The sequence below is a fragment of the Hyaloscypha bicolor genome, assembly GCF_002865645.1.
Source record: "Hyaloscypha bicolor E unplaced genomic scaffold K444scaffold_183, whole genome shotgun sequence".
NCBI lineage: Eukaryota > Fungi > Ascomycota > Leotiomycetes > Helotiales > Hyaloscyphaceae > Hyaloscypha > Hyaloscypha bicolor.
Window position 1 is genome coordinate 2,948,863 of NW_020194685.1, and position 17,205 is coordinate 2,966,067.

General features: G+C 40.0%; 3 protein-coding genes across 3 annotated transcripts; 2 read left to right on the plus strand and 1 right to left on the minus strand.

Moving 5' to 3' along the window:
• Positions 1-8,241: 8,241 nt before the first annotated feature.
• K444DRAFT_604210 (cation efflux protein) lies at positions 8,242-10,478 on the minus strand. The gene is made up of 3 exons (XM_024878799.1): positions 9,679-10,478; positions 9,413-9,631; positions 8,242-9,365 (listed from the first exon to the last, which is right to left on the minus strand). The coding sequence occupies exons 1-3, from the start codon at positions 10,203-10,205 to the stop codon at positions 8,504-8,506; spliced, it is 1,608 nt and encodes a 535-aa protein (XP_024727663.1). The 5' UTR covers positions 10,206-10,478; the 3' UTR covers positions 8,242-8,503.
• Positions 10,479-10,625: 147 nt separating this feature from the next.
• K444DRAFT_670404 (glycosyltransferase family 33 protein) lies at positions 10,626-12,504 on the plus strand. Its single transcript, XM_024887621.1, has 2 exons — positions 10,626-11,032; positions 11,081-12,504. Exons 1-2 carry the CDS (start codon positions 10,786-10,788, stop codon positions 12,229-12,231), a joined length of 1,398 nt encoding a protein of 465 aa, XP_024727664.1. The 5' UTR covers positions 10,626-10,785; the 3' UTR covers positions 12,232-12,504.
• Positions 12,505-13,444: 940 nt separating this feature from the next.
• K444DRAFT_576462 (HET-domain-containing protein) lies at positions 13,445-15,494 on the plus strand. The gene is made up of 2 exons (XM_024877532.1): positions 13,445-13,904; positions 14,075-15,494. The coding sequence occupies exons 1-2, from the start codon at positions 13,614-13,616 to the stop codon at positions 15,422-15,424; spliced, it is 1,641 nt and encodes a 546-aa protein (XP_024727665.1). The 5' UTR covers positions 13,445-13,613; the 3' UTR covers positions 15,425-15,494.
• The last annotated feature ends 1,711 nt before the right edge of the window (positions 15,495-17,205 follow it).

Consider the following 17,205-nt stretch of genomic DNA (forward strand, 5'->3'; position numbering starts at 1 on the left):
CAATAAGTTTATATCTTTATTATTAATACGGATAATAGAAAGAAGAAATATGTTATAGTTAATTGGGATACTTATAAATAATACTAGAGTAAATATTATACTAATACCTTTATTATTGGAATAGATTAAGATACTAATAATAGAACTACTCCTAACTCTTTATTATCCGGAGAGGAGGGAAACTTTCAAGCGGATTACTAGGGTAAAAGCCGAGCCCGCTCTCCTAGTATCTTTTATTACTACTAATATTAATAGCTACTTTACCTTTTAGTACTTTTATATACTTAGTAATAACGAGAATTAAGAAAACATATTTAGGAACGGAAAGCAAATCAAAGATTAGCTATATTATAGAGATATAATATACCCCGGCTCTACTAGTTCCTATACTAATAAATCAAATTACTATTACTAATCTTATAATATTATCCAGATCTATACTAATAAAAACTAATATAGTAATATATAATAATCTATAAGACCTTAATAACTCTAATAACGAGATACCCGTTATATTAATAATATAACTAAAACCTCTAGCCGGGCCAATAACTAAACCAAGTATAGTATACTAGTTACTAATAGTTATAAACTCGGATAAAGATAATATTATTTATATTAAGGATAACTTACTAGAAGAAGCTAAAGAGCTACTATCAGATATTAATAGTAATATATTCTCGCCCTACCCAGAGGGTCTAGAACCCGAATATATATTATAGGAAATAATACCTACTTCTGCCTCGGAATTAGAGAATAGTAATAAGGTAATAAAGCTCTTGAAATACTCTGCTTTAAAAAGAAAGCGAAAAATATTAAAGAAGATAGTAATCCTTATTAATGGAATATTATATACTTTAAATACAAATATCCGAGATATTATATATATATTAGATAGCCAAACTCAGTTATTCTATTCTAATACCAGGTCTCCCATAATCCTAATTAATAGACTAATATTATGAAAGAAGTTCCCCTAGCTAGTAGAGATACTACTACCGTAAGAGGACTAGTTATAACTAACGGGAGTGGGCCATAGCCCTATTACAAAAACCTTCGTTAGCCTACTGGTGTCTTGCCTTATTACGGATAAGCAGATAGTATACTTCTTACTAGAGGTTAGCTATATAGTTAACTATTTACCGGGTAGAATCTTATTAAGGATATAATTCTTAAAAAAGCATTAATTTCATTTTAGATAGGAAAAGGAAAATAAAGCAGATTACCTCAAAGTCGGGGATACTAGAGGCCTAATATTTATCTTTATACTAATATCCCCTAGAGAGAGGCGAATATACCGGGCTACTAGGGTTTACCTTACCGAAGCAGTTACTATAGTACCAGGAATAGAAGTTAACCTTCTAGTATAATACAGAATACTTCTATTATAAGAAGCAGAATACCTGCTATAGCTAGTTATATAAAAGGACAAGGTAATCTACTGCTTTGGCTCTATAGTTAATAGTATAACTAATAGAATACCTTAACTAATACTATATACTAACTTTGGTAATATTCCGATTTATCTACTAAAAGGCATCTATATCGGAATATTAGCGGAATATCTAGACCTTAATAGTAAAGAAGCAGAGGTTCTTATAAACCTAGCGGAAATCTTTAATAGCAAGTTACTAATAACTAATAATAAACCTAAAGAGAGATACCCTAATAGTTTTCCCTTTTTAGTGAGATCTCCTAATAAAAAGGAAGCTAATATTATAATAGCAGATATCTCGGATTACTGGGGACCAGAAGTATAGTAATAAGTCAGGAATCTGTTCTACTAATATATAATGCTTTTTAGACCGAGCTTGGGTTACTTTAATAACGGTATTATAATACCTATTTCTTTTAAAAAAGAAGTAGATATTTCGGACCTTAGGCAGGTACTATACCTGCTATTACGGCGAGACGAGAAGGGAATAGATTTAGTACTTAATCCTATAAAGCTAGAAGAAGCTTTAGAACCTGTATTATTAGGACGACCTTTTCCTATAGTATTACTAGTATTTATAGTATGGAAAAATAATAAACCAAGAGTTATTATTAACCTATAGCAGGTTAATATGAAGTTAAATATAGATACCTACCTATTACTAAAGCAAGATATAATTCTGGTAGCCCTTAGAGGGTCCTAGATCTTTTCGAGTCTGGATCTTACTAAATCCTTTTTCTAATAAAAGATTACTCTAGAAGATTAGTAAAAGGTAATAATAGTAATGCCCTATAGAGGTTATAAATAGCTAATAGTAGCTATTATAGGCCTAGTAATAATACCAAGTTTCTTCTAATATTATATAGAGAGCCTATTTAGTAATTACTTATAGTAGTTTATCCTTATATATATTAATAATATTATTATATTCTCTAGGATAATTAAATAGTACTTGTATAACCTGAGTATAGTACTCTTACTACTTGAGAAGTCCGGTATTACGCTTTCTATTACCAAATACTACTTCCTATAGCCAAGTATATAGGTATTAGATTATAAGGTATTAAAACTTGGGCTTAGTATCCTAGAAAACAAGATTAAAATAGTTAAGGTATAGAACTTCCCGGAGAATTTAGTATAGCTAGAGATTATTATTAGCTTTTTTGAATACTACTATAAATTTATTAACTATTATACCAAGATTATAGAACTACTTATAGAATTAAAAATAGTAGGCTTTAGGAACGGACTAAAGAAAGGCAGGAAGAGGGCCAACTTTACTAAAGTAATACTAATACCCTTGCCTCTATATATTACTATTTAGCCGGAAAGTAAGAAAAAGAAAAAGAAAGTTTTATTAGTAGAAAGCAAGCCTAATAATGACTTTATAGACTATTACTATAAAGCCTTTAAGACTATATAGAGTATATTATATAAAGTACTAATACTAGTATTTCCTGACTTTATAAAACCTTTTATCTTTTATATTAATAGTAGCTTGGAATACGGATTTAGAGCGGCTATATATTAAGTTAATAATAATAGTAAAGAGAGACCCGTTCTCTACCTATCCAAAATATTAATACTAGTAGAAGCAAATTACTAGCCGCCTGAACTTGAGACGGCAGGTCTAGTTTAGGTATTAAAGAAGCTGCCGTATTACCTTAATAGTAACTAATTTATTATATATATAGATTATTAAGCTATAGTAGATGCCTTTAAGAACAGGGGGCCTTTAAATAGAAAGAATAGCCGCTTAATAAACTAGAAGCTATTTCTGGTATAGTATACTAAGAATATAAAGATATATTATAGAATAGGAAAAATATATTAGAATATAGATACTTTATCTCGGATTAAAACGATAGCAGATAACCTATACCCCAAGGAAATTAATACCCTATTCTAAGTACTATATAAATTAAAGTAAGGTAATATAGTAATACTTATGGTTTGTTATACTATAGTATGGAAGGTAAATTACTGTATATATTACTACTTTCTAGTATAAACGAGATTAGTAATAAATATAATTACCGAGGCCATAGCTATATTACTGCCGGTACTTCCGGAATATAATAGTACAAATTCGGTTTTAATAGTAACCAAAGTATATACTATAGCCTTATATCTCGATAAATAGTTTATGGCTGCTATTATCCGCAAATATTTAAAAGATAAAAGCTTTAGTAAACTATACCGGAATATACTCTAATACTTATAGAACTCGCTAAAGGTAGAGTAACTAATAACGTTTGAGTTCTTCTATTTTAATACTAAAACGAAATTATTATTCTTTTATAAAGATAATAGGAGCGAGAAGTTATATATACCTAATAAATTTATTAAAGCTATATTTAAGATAGCTTATAATAATAGGGTATATATTAGGTCAAATAAAACCCGTAATTATTTATAGGAGTATATCTTTATCCCATAACTAGTAAAATAAAGCAGAATATATATAGTATATTATTCTATTTATAAGGCTATAAAACCGGACTAATATATACCCAAGGAATTACTTAAGTCTATCCTACTACTAGTAGAATAACTAGCTATATTCTATATTAATCTAGTAATAGACTTACTATAGTTAAAGCAAGGCTATAATATAATACTACCTATAATAGACTAGTTAACTAAATAGGTACGAGTCCTGAGAGGCTATAAAGATTAGTTAGCCGAGGACTAGGCCAGAGAATACTATAAACGGATATATAAGGAAATAGGCTTACTAGAAAGAATTATATCCGACCGAGATAGCAGGTTCCTCTTGGCCTTTTAGTAAGAGATTTATAGTATAGCAAATATTAAGCTTGCCTTTATAATAGTATATAATATAAAAGCAGATAGCTAGTCTGAATAAACTAACTAGACTATTATTTATACCTTATACTATATAATTACTAGTAAATTTAACTAGTTAAACTAGGAGGACTTACTACTAGTACTTATATATACTTTAAATACCTTAATTAATGCCTCTATAGGATTCTCGCCATATGAACTTTGCTATACTAGATAACTACTATCCCCTTTTTCCATATAAGTAATATAGTTATTACTACTTATAAAGCAGGGTACTAAAGACTTTATAGAAGCCTATAAACTCCTGTTTAAGGATACTAGATAAGTACTAGCTCTTACTCAGGTATAAATAAAGTAATACTATAATAATAGGAGAAGAGATATCTAGTTTTAAGAAGATAATAAAGTATGGCTCAAGCTAGTAAAAGAAATCGAAATAGGATATTATTTACTAGAAAACCAGATAAAGCTATCTTTTAAAAAAATAGGGCTATATATAGTTAAATACGTTATCTCGCTATTATTATACGAGATAGTACTATTAGACTAGCTCAAGATATATCTAGTTATAGCTATTAAATATCTGGAAAAGAAGGAAAGTAACTTATACTAGAGAAAATTACCGGGACTAGGCCTAATTTAATAGGATAAATATAATAAATATATTATTAATAAGATTATATAAAAGGAGATAAAAAGTAAGGTAAAATAATAAGACAGGTATCCTTAGTACCTGGTCTACTATTATAGTTATAATAAAGAGAAATAGTAAGATAGTTTAATCTTATAGCAAGATATTCTATAACTCATATAGAAGTTTGAACGAGCCCTTCTATTAGGTAGCCAGAAATACTAAGTATAGTAATAAATGAAATTTTGGTATATAATATTATTATTATAAGTTTTGTTTTCCGTTAGTATTAGACGGAGGTATTTTTCCTTAGTACCGGATAACGAAATATTTTTTGCTATATTTATTATATAGTTATAATATTCTTTATTTATATTATATTCTCTTAACTATAATAGTAATAGCCTTATACTACTATATCTTGCTTTTATACTAATAATATATACGAGCTAAACATGGCTATAGTTATAATAGAGGTATAGAAGTATAGAATAGAGAAAGTTATAGAGGCAATAGTAAAGAAAGCGAGAATAACTCTAACTATTCTAAAAACCGTTATTATGGCTATAATTAAACTTTCCTTAATTCTCGAAAAGTTTGCCGCTCTATAATAATATACCTATAAAATATAGTTAGCTAGAGCAAGTATTAGAAAGAGATATAAGAATAGTAATCTAGAGGATATTAAACGGGATATCTTGGTATATGAGAGAATTTTCTGGGATAGTATATAAGATACGGATTTGAGAACGGACAGATACTATTTATATGGTATTAACCAGGCTACTATAGTCTACTATAGTAGTTCTAGTATTAACCGCTATAGTAATAAATACTTCTCCTATATTATTAATAACTTAACTTTTAATACCGAAGCTAACCTACTACGGGTTAGTAAGGGCAATGACTATAGGCCTATTAATATAAGAGTATATAACGATTACCTAGAAGCTATATAGTCTACTCTCGCTATTACGTATAATATTAATCTGTCTGTATTTTTATTCTTTAATATAACTCCGGATAGATATCTATATCCCGACCATACTTATTACGGAATAGTATATATACTATAAGTATATATTTATAACTACTTTTATAATAGTATTATGGGCCCAGATAGATATATTAGTTATATTTGCTATAGTAATAATAATTCAGATATTATCTTCCTTAGTAGAGAAAGCTTTAGTAGGGCATTAGTTACTAATAAGAAATAGGCAAATTTCTACTACTACTTTATTAATATTACTATAGGCCTTAATAGTAATAATTCTTTAGTTATAATATATCCGGAAGAATAATATTATTAAGCGGAATTTATAAAAAGCAGGAGATTTTTCTAGCTATTAGATATAATAAGCTCCTTTATAATAGCTATAAGTTCGCTATACTAATAACTCGAGTTTCTATAGTAGGACGGTAATTATATACTAGATAAATAAAGCAGGAATACTATCTTAGTAATAGTACTAACCCGAGATTATAATATGAATATTCCTATATTTGAGATATTTAGCCATGCTATACTCTTTACTATGACTGGCTAGGTAGTATATAAGATAGAGGCGGAATAGGAAGAAATAGTATTAATAGTTCGGAAAGAGCTTATCTAGTAAATAGACCAAATTATTAATACCTTGGCAGGCTTCTATACTACTAATACTATAACTTGCTAACTAATATTATTTTTTATAGCAGATCTAGGGATCTAGCTAATTAAGCTATAATATGATTTAGTAGATTATACTATCTCGGAGAAGCATTTTAGGCTTAATATGGGTCGTACTATAGCTAGTATTCCTATAGGCTTATATATTCTCTATATACTACCAGAATACGTTTTGCTATGAGATAATAAGCGAATAATCTTACTTATTATTATAGTAATTCAAGTAATAACCGGCTCCCTAATAATGCTAGTTATTTAAAAGTAAATGGACTAGATAATGGCTACTAATACTTCTAATAATAATACTATATGGAACCGACTACCTGCTATACCTAACAAATAGTATACTACTCCCTTTACTACGGAATACGGCAAGCGGTCGGACTATTTAATCCAGGATGCCTTAGCTAGGATAAGATTACCAGATACTCTAATAAAGAGGGTTAGCTTTAGTAGCCCAAAGCTATTGGGATTACTGGAAGAACTTCGGTATACTTCCTTATATACTAAACGGCAAGCTAATGAGAGCAGTAATAACCTTGGAAGTAGTCAAAGTAATATTACCGGCGAAAACCATACTAGTAATAATAACTAATATCCCGCTGGCTAATACTAGGAATATATATATCTACTGAATAATCCCAAATAACAAGCTACTATTAGAGCGGTATACAAGGAATTCTCCGTTAGTTATAAGGACTCAAAAAGCGATACCAAGATTATTCTAGAGGCATATGTTAATAGCAAGTAGCTTGGCTTATTAGAACTTGGGAGAAAGTATAGTATTATGGTTACGGTTAAGAGCAAGAAGAATGGGAAGTAGACGTTATAATAGAGGCAGATTATGGCAAAGCAGGTTATAGCTTTATGAAAGTTTTTATATAGATAGTTATTTCCTTTTTTCCTTTTTTTCCTTATTATTATTTTGCTACGAAGCTTCTGCTATAGGAGTAGCATTTTTTCCTCTTTGGCGGGGGGAGATGTGATGGCACGTGCGTCACGTGGTAGCGCTGTGGTATGGCGCTACTGCCACATTAGGTAGCTTCGTAGCAGTAGAATTGATTATCTTCTTTCTCCTCCTTCTTGTTATTCAACAATTCCGGTATAAGCGATACTCTTTCGAACAAGAGGCGCACTATGTCACACTCAATCGTCCTTTTCTAGAACCTCAAATAGTCTCCCTGCGTGGCTCGCATTGCGTCACACGTGATTCATGTCGAAAGAATATTCTCCGTCTCACGAATCAGGAATGATGAACGACACCAAAGCGGGAAGAGGAATTGCAGCCTTGCGCAACGCTTCGATAGTCGCTGAGTAAAGCACTGCTGCGTCCTCATCGCCTCGCTGAGCCCCCACCATCTTGAAGGTGTGACCACACAACACTGGGGCATGCTGTGCTGAGAACGGCTGGCAAAAAGCAAGTCATGCCCGTATGTAAGCGGCCGTCGAGGCTCACAGGCGAAGTCACGTACGCCATGAGATTGATGACATCTCATTGTACCAGAGCGATTTTGGGACATTGGTCGATATGCAACAAACCCCTCGAACTCCAATTGGTAATTCACTTGACTTATTCCTCCCTTCCACAGACAACCTTGGAACGAGGCCAATGGAAGGGTTTACGAGTATGGAGCTATTGTGAGTCAACTCGAGTCTAGTCACTTGAACAAACATTTACATGCTACTCGGCCTCGGGAGAAAAGTGTCAGCCCCATACGGCTTTCCAGGAATCCTGTTTTTATCTCGTGATCGAGATCAAAATGATAAGTGCCAACTGGGCTTGTTGTGTACATGGTATCATAACTCTTATCTAAAATGCCGCCCGCACATCTCAACTGATAGCTTTCAACCCGCCTATTCTACAACATCCAGCCATCTTCACTTTCATCCAACCTCATATATATGCATTCGTCTTTCCTATGCCAACTCCATCCAACTATCATACAAAATCTTTCTATTGCGCAAGCGGGCTCTTCCCGACACTGCCGCCTCCACACCAACATCCGCTCTCCCCAATCCCCTCCACCTGCACCACAACGTCCACGCCCCTCCTCACCAGGAACTCGCCAACCCTCTCGCGAACCTCGTCTAACTCACTTCCTCTCGTGGCTACAACATGCATTACACCGAACAGCTTCTCGCCATCTCCCACCGGTCCATCACTAACCCAGAACCGAGGCACAGAATAACTTGCTACGCCACGGATGTCAGAGACGCTGGATAAAGTGTCACGGAGTAAGTATTCAGTTTCATCCGGGACAGTGAGCAGCAGCTTTCGAGCGGAAGATTTGATGAGTGGGACGGAGGACATGAAAATCAGGATTGCGATGACGACGGAGCCGAGTGGGTCCCAGCCATTGAAGCCGGTGAGGTGGATGAGGGCTGTAGAGACCATGACTGCGGCGCTACCCATGGTGTCTGCGAGTACGTGCAGGAAGATGCCGTGCATGTTTTCGTTGTCGTGGTCGTGGGAATGGGAGTGTGCTTTTGGAGGGCTGGAATTAACTAAGAGGGGTGTATCGTGGGAGTGGGAGTGCGAATCGCTGTGCTCGTGTTTGTGGTCTTGACATGGCTCGTTGTGGTGATGGTGATGGCCCTCGTGCGAGTGTGATTTCTCATGGGAATGGGAATGAGAGTGCCCGTGGCTATGGCCGTGATCGTGTCCTGCGTGGCCATGATGTCCGAAGCATGCCATGCCAATCAAGTTGACGGCTAGACCCAGACCACTGACAACAAACAACTCCATCAGCCGTTTGGTTTCTCGGCCATCCGCAAGTCTTTCGGTTGCCTCGATCATAATTTCGATACTTATTAGCCTAGATGAGGTCAGTATTTAGCCACGGTTCCGGGGGTAATATCTTACATCAAAAACACACCATTTCCAAACCCTGAAAGACTCTCGATCTTTCCAAAGCCATACGGGAATCTTTCACTCTGAGGCCATTTGGCAGCGATTGCGGCAAATAATCCAACCCCTAATGCCAAGCAGTCAAAGAACATATGTATGCTGTCGCTGAGAAGGCCGAGGGAATCTGTAAGGTAGCCGTAACATGCTTGTACCACCATAAATGCAAAATTGAGGCTAGAATTGTCAGCATTGTCCCACAACATCCACCAATATTTCTTTACCTCATAAAATAGAAGATCCTCCTCGAGTCTTTCTCTGCCATTATGGTATGTAGAAGTGGCCATCTTAACACAAATGGCAGCAAAAAATTTGTAAATCTGGAGCGCGGTTCAATTGGCGGAGTATGATCGTGCGAATGTATATGGTGGCTGTGATATGATGGGGCTTCGTCTGGAGACGCCTGCGACAGTGCGGGGGAGAGTTCGTGTGTTTGATATGTTTGTTTTTCGAAGGCGGCGATAGGCGGTAAGCCATTGCTGTTCGGCGGAGTGGGGAGATATGGCGACGGAGAGTGTTCTCTACCATGGCTATGGCTGTGATGATGGGAGTGTGTATGCTCGGGCTCGATATGTGACATTGATAGAGAATGCGCATGCAAGCTGCCGTTCGACCGCTCGGGCTTCAAAGATCGAGGGGAGTTGGCAGTGTATTGTCGTCCTGGAGAGTGGGAGTGCGAATGGAGGTGGCCATGGCCATGGTTGTGGCCGTGGGTCATGGCAGATGCTGGCAGCGCATACGATGAGGCCATTCTCTGCTCAGCAGCAGATCTGGTCGAGCTTTGAAGCCCGGTCAACGATCTCCAGCCCCCGCATGAGTCTCGTCACGGCTGTGAACTCGTAATCTCCTTCTTTCTCCGAGCTGGAAGAGATGGCTGCCTGGTCGCAGGGCAGTTGTGCAAGGAAATGATGCTGGGCGAAGTCGTAGATGGTCGTGGTGTAATGTCGTCGCAGTCGTAAGAGAGGGGAAGGGCAATGTGTCGCTACCGTGGCGCTCTGGGGAAGTTGTGCTTGGTCTGGTGTTGATCTCGGCCCCTGGATGTTGTCTGCAGCCGCGTCTCAATTGGAGCCATGATTGGCTTGGGGCTTGGCTGGCTTGGCTGGGGTTCGCCGGGCCTGGGTTAAAGCGGGTCGACAGGGCCGATGGGATCTGAAGCTTGAAACCTCCCCTCCAAAGAAATTTATATCCCCCTTACAATCTACATTCCAAGCAGATTTCCCCGCAATTCCTTATCGACAACCTCGGGAATGGCGCCAAATATCTGGAGATGATCTGCACAGTTCCGGATTGATCCAAATTCCGACGACAACGGCTCTTGAAGCCACGTTACAATGCTAGAAGTACTTCTGATACTGGCCACAATTGCCTCAACCATATTCACGGCGATTCTTCTGTTGCTGCCGAGCCGATATGTCAAGCATTCGCCCCCAAAGGCAGTATCATCTGTGTCCGCAGACGAACCCAAAATCTCCGTCCAAGTGCTGGTTCTCGGAGACATTGGGAGGAGTCCACGGATGCAGTATCATGCTATGAGCATAGCAAAACACGGCGGGCGGGTAGATATGATAGGATATAAAGGCATGGAAGGCAGCCATTGATTCTTTCTGATGCTGACCGCCCTCGCAGAATCCACACTTCACCCAGGTCTTATCGACAATCCTCTCATCTCGATTGTCACCTTGCCTCCACCACCTTCCCTCCTCCGCTCAAAGACCCTCCCATTCGTAGTCATTGGGCCCCTGAAAGTCCTTTGGCAGATATGGAGCCTCTTCCATACCCTAGGATACCGCACAAATCCGTCACGCTGGCTCCTCGTCCAAAATCCCCCTTCGATACCAACCCTCTTCATCGCGATAATAATCTGCTTCCTGCGGAACACCCACCTAATAATCGACTGGCACAATTACGGCTGGACAATCCTAGCCGGAACGCGAGGCGAAAAGCACCCTTTTGTCATAATATCGAAATACTACGAAGCCTTCCTCGGCCGCTGGGCACCCACAGCCTCCTTCACAGTAACGCACGCCATGGCAAAGCAACTCAGGAATAAACCCTACAACATTCGCTCCCCAATCTTCACCCTGCATGACCGCCCCGCTGCCATCTTCCAGCCTATTTCCTCGCCATCAGCACGTCTATCCTTCCTCATGAATTTACCGGAAACAGCAAGGCACACAAATGATATTATGGGGGGAAAGACAAAGTTGCTCGTAAGCAGCACCTCCTGGACGCCGGATGAAGACTTCAGCCTCCTTCTCTCAGCGCTATGCTCCTACTCCTCCACATCTACCAGCAAGCCCCTCCCTCCGATTCTGGCCATCATCACAGGCAAAGGACCACAGAAGCAACTTTATCTGAACCGAATCGCCTCTCTCACCGCATCCTCCCAACTCAGAAACATAACGATCCTCACCGCCTGGCTCAGCGTAGAAGATTACGCAACCCTGTTAGCATGTGCAGATCTAGGAGTTTGTCTACACATGAGTTCCAGTGGTGTCGATCTCCCGATGAAGGTTGTGGACATGTTCGGCGCTGGACTACCGGTTATCGGGTATGGGGCCTATGAAAGCTGGGGGGAGTTGGTGAAGGAGGGGGTTAATGGGAGGGGGTTTAGAACGAGTGGGGAGTTGGCGGAAGTGCTGGAGGAACTGTTTGATAGGAAGGGGGAGGGGCAAGAATTAGACAAGCTGAGGGTGGGGGCGAGGGAGGAGGGGAAGAGGAGGTGGGATGAGGAGTGGGATGGGGTTGCGGGGAGGGTGTTGGGGTTGTGTGACTGATTCTCGAGAATCAAATAAAGTTTCCCTGGCAGCAACAGGAAAGAGATTTTTGATGCAAATGAGTGATGAAAAGAGATTCTAGTGAATTATGCCTCGAGGGTGAGTTTTGTTGCATATCGACTGATTGTCTGAACTCCCTTTGGTACAATGAGAATTTTTTTGGAGGGGTAGTGAATGTCGAAGTCGACTGTTTGTTGCACATCATAGGAATGTCCTTAATAATTCCGGTACAATGAACTTGAGCGTTGGATCTACAAATAGAATTGCATCTTGAGTCGATTTGAAAACTCTTTGGTCAAGTGTAAGAGCGCAATGGTGCGACTTGTGGGTGGGCTTTTTGAAACTGGGATGGTGAGAATTGTTGAGATTGATATTATGTACCAACTTGAGTGATACTATGTAGGGGGTGAGAGCAAGGCGATGTTTTATAAGCGATTCCTCCTTCCGATCCCTCGACACTCGAGTGGGGAAATCCAGTCAGTTCTTATTTTCACTGCGGCATTGCCGTAGCTTTGTCTACTTCAAACTTACCACGAAAGCCGAGTATATAAACTCCCCATTTGTGGACTAGCAGAGACATCAACCGAATACCTCAAGAATTTGGAGGCCAGGGGTGACGTCAGCAAGTTTTGGCAGGTACTAATTCAACCCCGAACCTCCTTTTCAAGATTGAAATTCAGATTGTCCGTTGATAAGCCATACTAGTTGCAGTGAGCATGTGGCTCTGTTTGACTTGTTAAGAGTCGAATGGGATGAGTGACAACAAGTCAGAAGTCAACAACAAAGGTTTGGTGTTAATTATCAGGATGATCCTCAGCTCATTTTTCTCCTGTTTCAAATACCTTCTCGATCCTGCCATATGGTTATTATGTCAAAGAATCCGCTCCATCTTGGGGGTCTTGAATGTATGCCATCTTATATGATCCAGGTAGACCGCTTGACAAGGGTTTGTGCCGGGCGTGAATGTGTTTGCGTCATTCAAATATTGCAACGCGCTTTTAAAGAGAGAGATATATACACATGAGTAAGCCCATAGAAGTAAGTACGGAAGATGAATGAGCGAGGGGTTGCAAAGAATATATCCGACTGGGCCACACAACATTGGTCTGATTGTAATCAAGGGGGGTTGTATTGGCTCGCTTAGCGTGCATTTCGGTTCGTCGACAACCTCCCAATCTCTTTACCTTCCTCCCCTCATCCCCACATCACACTGCTCAAGAATGGGCGTGTACATCATCACAACCTCATGCATCTATTAATCCAGCTTTACTTGATCTATCCAGAGGACCCACTCAACGCATCCCAATTATCCAAGCCACGTGCTGCCCATCTTCCGGTCCGACCCGGCAAGGCTCTCAGCCTCACCCCTACAGTGCCTCAAGATGCGCCTCCTCAACCTCAATACCTTAGAGCTCAGAGAATTTATCGACGCCGAGCGACCGCCCTATGTCATCCTCTCTCACACCTGGGGCGCCGAAGAAATATCTCTGCAGGAGCTTAAGCTTCCCGTCTCCAACGCCTCGTATCTCTCCACCAAAGAAGGCTACGTCAAGATTCTGAACTTTTGTCAAAAAGGCAAGGAGAATGGGTTTGAGTGGGGATGGATCGATACTTGCTGTATCGATAAGACGAGTAGCGCTGAGCTTTCGGAAGCTATCAATTCTATGTTTAGAGTAAGTCTTGTCGCTCGTGCTTATATCCCCTTTCCCATTTTCTTGTGTGAGAACTAAGCACTTGGGAGCTGTCATGACTCCTTTGCCTTCGTAATTCATGAGCAACACGACTCCTAAGCTTGCTGCTCCGGAGCTGCTAGTGTATAAAATAGTGCTAATATGTTTGACAGTGGTATCAAGAGGCAGATTCCTGTTATGCCTACTTGAGCGATGTCTTCAGTCGTGAAGGTGGAGAACACCAGGAACCCTCGCTCCAGGTCCAGTTCGCTGGCAGCCGATGGTTCACCCGGGGCTGGACACTCCAAGAGCTTCTTGCACCGTCGAGTGTCGTGTTCTACTTGCAAGACTGGACTGTATATGGCACCAAGAGTTTCTTGCACAAGGAAGTCTCTCGTATCACTGGCGTCCCCACATTTGCGATGACAAAGCCGAACAGTGTGAAAGAGTTCAGCGTCGCTCAGAGGATATCATGGGCCTCAAACCGGCAGACTACACGTCCGGAGGATATTTCCTATTGCCTTCTAGGGATTCTCGGTGTTCACATGCCTTTGCTATATGGTGAAGGGGCCAGAGCCTTCTCAAGACTCCAAGAGGAGGTGATGAAAAGTGGCACTGATCCAACAATCTTTGCGTGGCCGTCGAGTGATGTGGCAGTAAATACACGGGAAGGACCGTTAGCGCCAAGCCCGGCTGCCTTTAGGTTCGCTGGGAATCATAGAGTCTTTACCTCTGGAAACTTTGTAGAATATGGACCATGGTCAGTTACGAATCGCGGCATCCGGATAGAGGATCTTCCAATCCTCGAAGAATCTTTGGCTAAGGCTCTGCTTGATTCTGAAGGCTTTCATCTTTGGCCCAACAAAACCTATGCAGTAGCTTTAATTGGCTGCTACAGGGTAAAACAAGACGGCCAACGCATTGATAAACAGTTTGGTATTGCGTTGTACAAGCATGGAGACATCTACTATCGCTTCCGCACACCTGAGAGTCTTTTACTCATAGACCACCACGTCAAGATGTCAGCGAGAGTAAATTGCATCCTCCATTTAGAGCCGGTAGTTACTTATTCGAAATATAAAATACGTCCAGATTCGGTAAGCCCCAGGTGGATTATTCGTAAGTGTCCGGATGAACGACATGGTTTCACTATCTCGGACATCTGCGGACGCTGGGTGTGGGGATCAGACTTCAAATTCTTTTCTTACCCGGATCTAAGGGACGATATGGTCAGGCCCGCCTCTCGTAAAGCTATAATCTTCTCAAACAATACCACAAAAGAAGAATTCTTTGTGGTTGTCAGAGTCAACAAAGCCCTGCCCTGGATACATGTTTCAACAAATATAACGAGGGAAGCATGTTTAGATTCTCCGTTTGCGTTTGGGGTGGATCACACTGCGTATGTGGACCAGACCTCTTCAGCTCTAAGGAACGGAAAGGAGGTTATAGTGAAGGTGATTTGCGGTGTGGATAATGGGGAAAGGGTTTTTTTTCTAGATGTTTGTATTCAAGATGTTCAATAAGCGCATTCGGGGGGTTTTGGTAGATCTTGCCCAATCGCCGTCTAATAGCTATATTCACAGGCTTCTTTTCCTCTGCTCTAACTCATTGCATTGCTAAGTATATACAAGCTCCCAAACTCCGCGACCGGTAAACTGCCCACAAGATGATCCCCAAGAAAAACTGGGGGGGGCGGGGGGAGTATCAATGGTATCGCAACGATTGACAACTCAACATCGGATCCTGATAGATTTCTACGAGTGATACTCGAGTTACGGCTTCCTGCACCATCGTCGCTTGGATGAGTAGTTGTCTCCCTAAACCAATATTGGATGAGCGACAGTGACTCAAACCTTGATCACAAAAGCTGACATTCGCTCCTTAAACATGAATCACGACTCAAAATTTCTCTACTCTGGTTCCTTATCATCTCGTCACAGTTTCCTTGTTCAGAGAAAGGACCTTCAATCCCGTTTGTGACCGACTCTTGGCGAGAGTACTATATTCGTCAATTTCCAGTTCATTGACTTTCTATTGGTGTCCGGACTGTGCAGGGAGCAACACACGTATGATTCTCTCCCTTATATAGAGTATTACGGAACGGTTGAGCCTAGATATCCTGCTTTCCAAGTGAGAGATACATTATCTTCGAGAATCTTCTCACTTTGTGTTCCTAGTCATGATCGCAAAGTCTTAACCGTTGCTTCCCAGAGTCTGCTGCAGATAGTCCTGGGCACAAACGAGTAGATAAGGTCTCTTTCTGGCTATTATCCAGAATTCATCAGACGGATTGGGCCCATGGGGAGGGCTTGAAACTAAATGATGGATGGAACAAAAAGAGAGCCTAGTATAGAAGGGACCCAGCTTTTGGGAAGATGGACCTGTAGCCCAGAAATATTCAATCTCTCAAGCTGTGGTTTCCTAGCAATGTGATTGTAGGTTTCATATTTAGATTGGATTGCGCCGCAAGATGAATTGCAAAGAACCCGCGAACGATGAAGCGTAGGCAAACGACCGACTTCACTAATCCACACACTTTGCAAACTCTACGCGCTTGGACAGGCGTGTCTGAGATCCATGGAAGGCTATTTTAAGGACTTCGCTCCTGGGCAACACCAGCAATGATTGAGCTGAACTTCTGTGCAGCCTTAGATATATGTCGCTCCTTCAACGATTTGCAGTTCGCTAAAAATAAGGCAGAATTTCAAGTAGAAGTGGAGTGAACAGCGAAAGGGTATTTCATATTCTAGATTTTGAAAATGAAAATTTCTTGTTGTGGGTTACATGTTGCCCTCGAAGTATTTGGTCTTCATTCTTTATTTCAAACATCCTTCCTTGAACTGAAAACGTAGTTTTGACTCAATGAAGAGGGCTAGGGAAGCGCATAAGGACAGTGTCACACATGTCTCTTATTGACCAACTGGTTTTCGGTTAAGAAATATCTAAAGACTGAGTACACTATATATAAGTTAGATACATACAGAAAACTATCTGGTATTGTGGATTATATGCTTAGTATTTGGTCATACTCAAAGCCAGACAGGTGCTGTGTGCGGGAGCGTTTGTATTTAATTTCCCTGTAGTTTAGTAAACACAAACAGCCGGGGCTTCCTGAGCGGAATGGGAGTTTCAGTGAATGGTTCATTGCTAGCCTTGTCTATATTACATTCCCCCAGTGACCGCAAGGTATCATAGAACATTCAAGATCAAAAGTATTGTGTGCTCAACTATTCATTCCTTCCTGCTGTGCAAATAAGCGCATCTGAAGTCGAGTGTTGCATCTTTCCGTTGGAAGTGAGCTCAT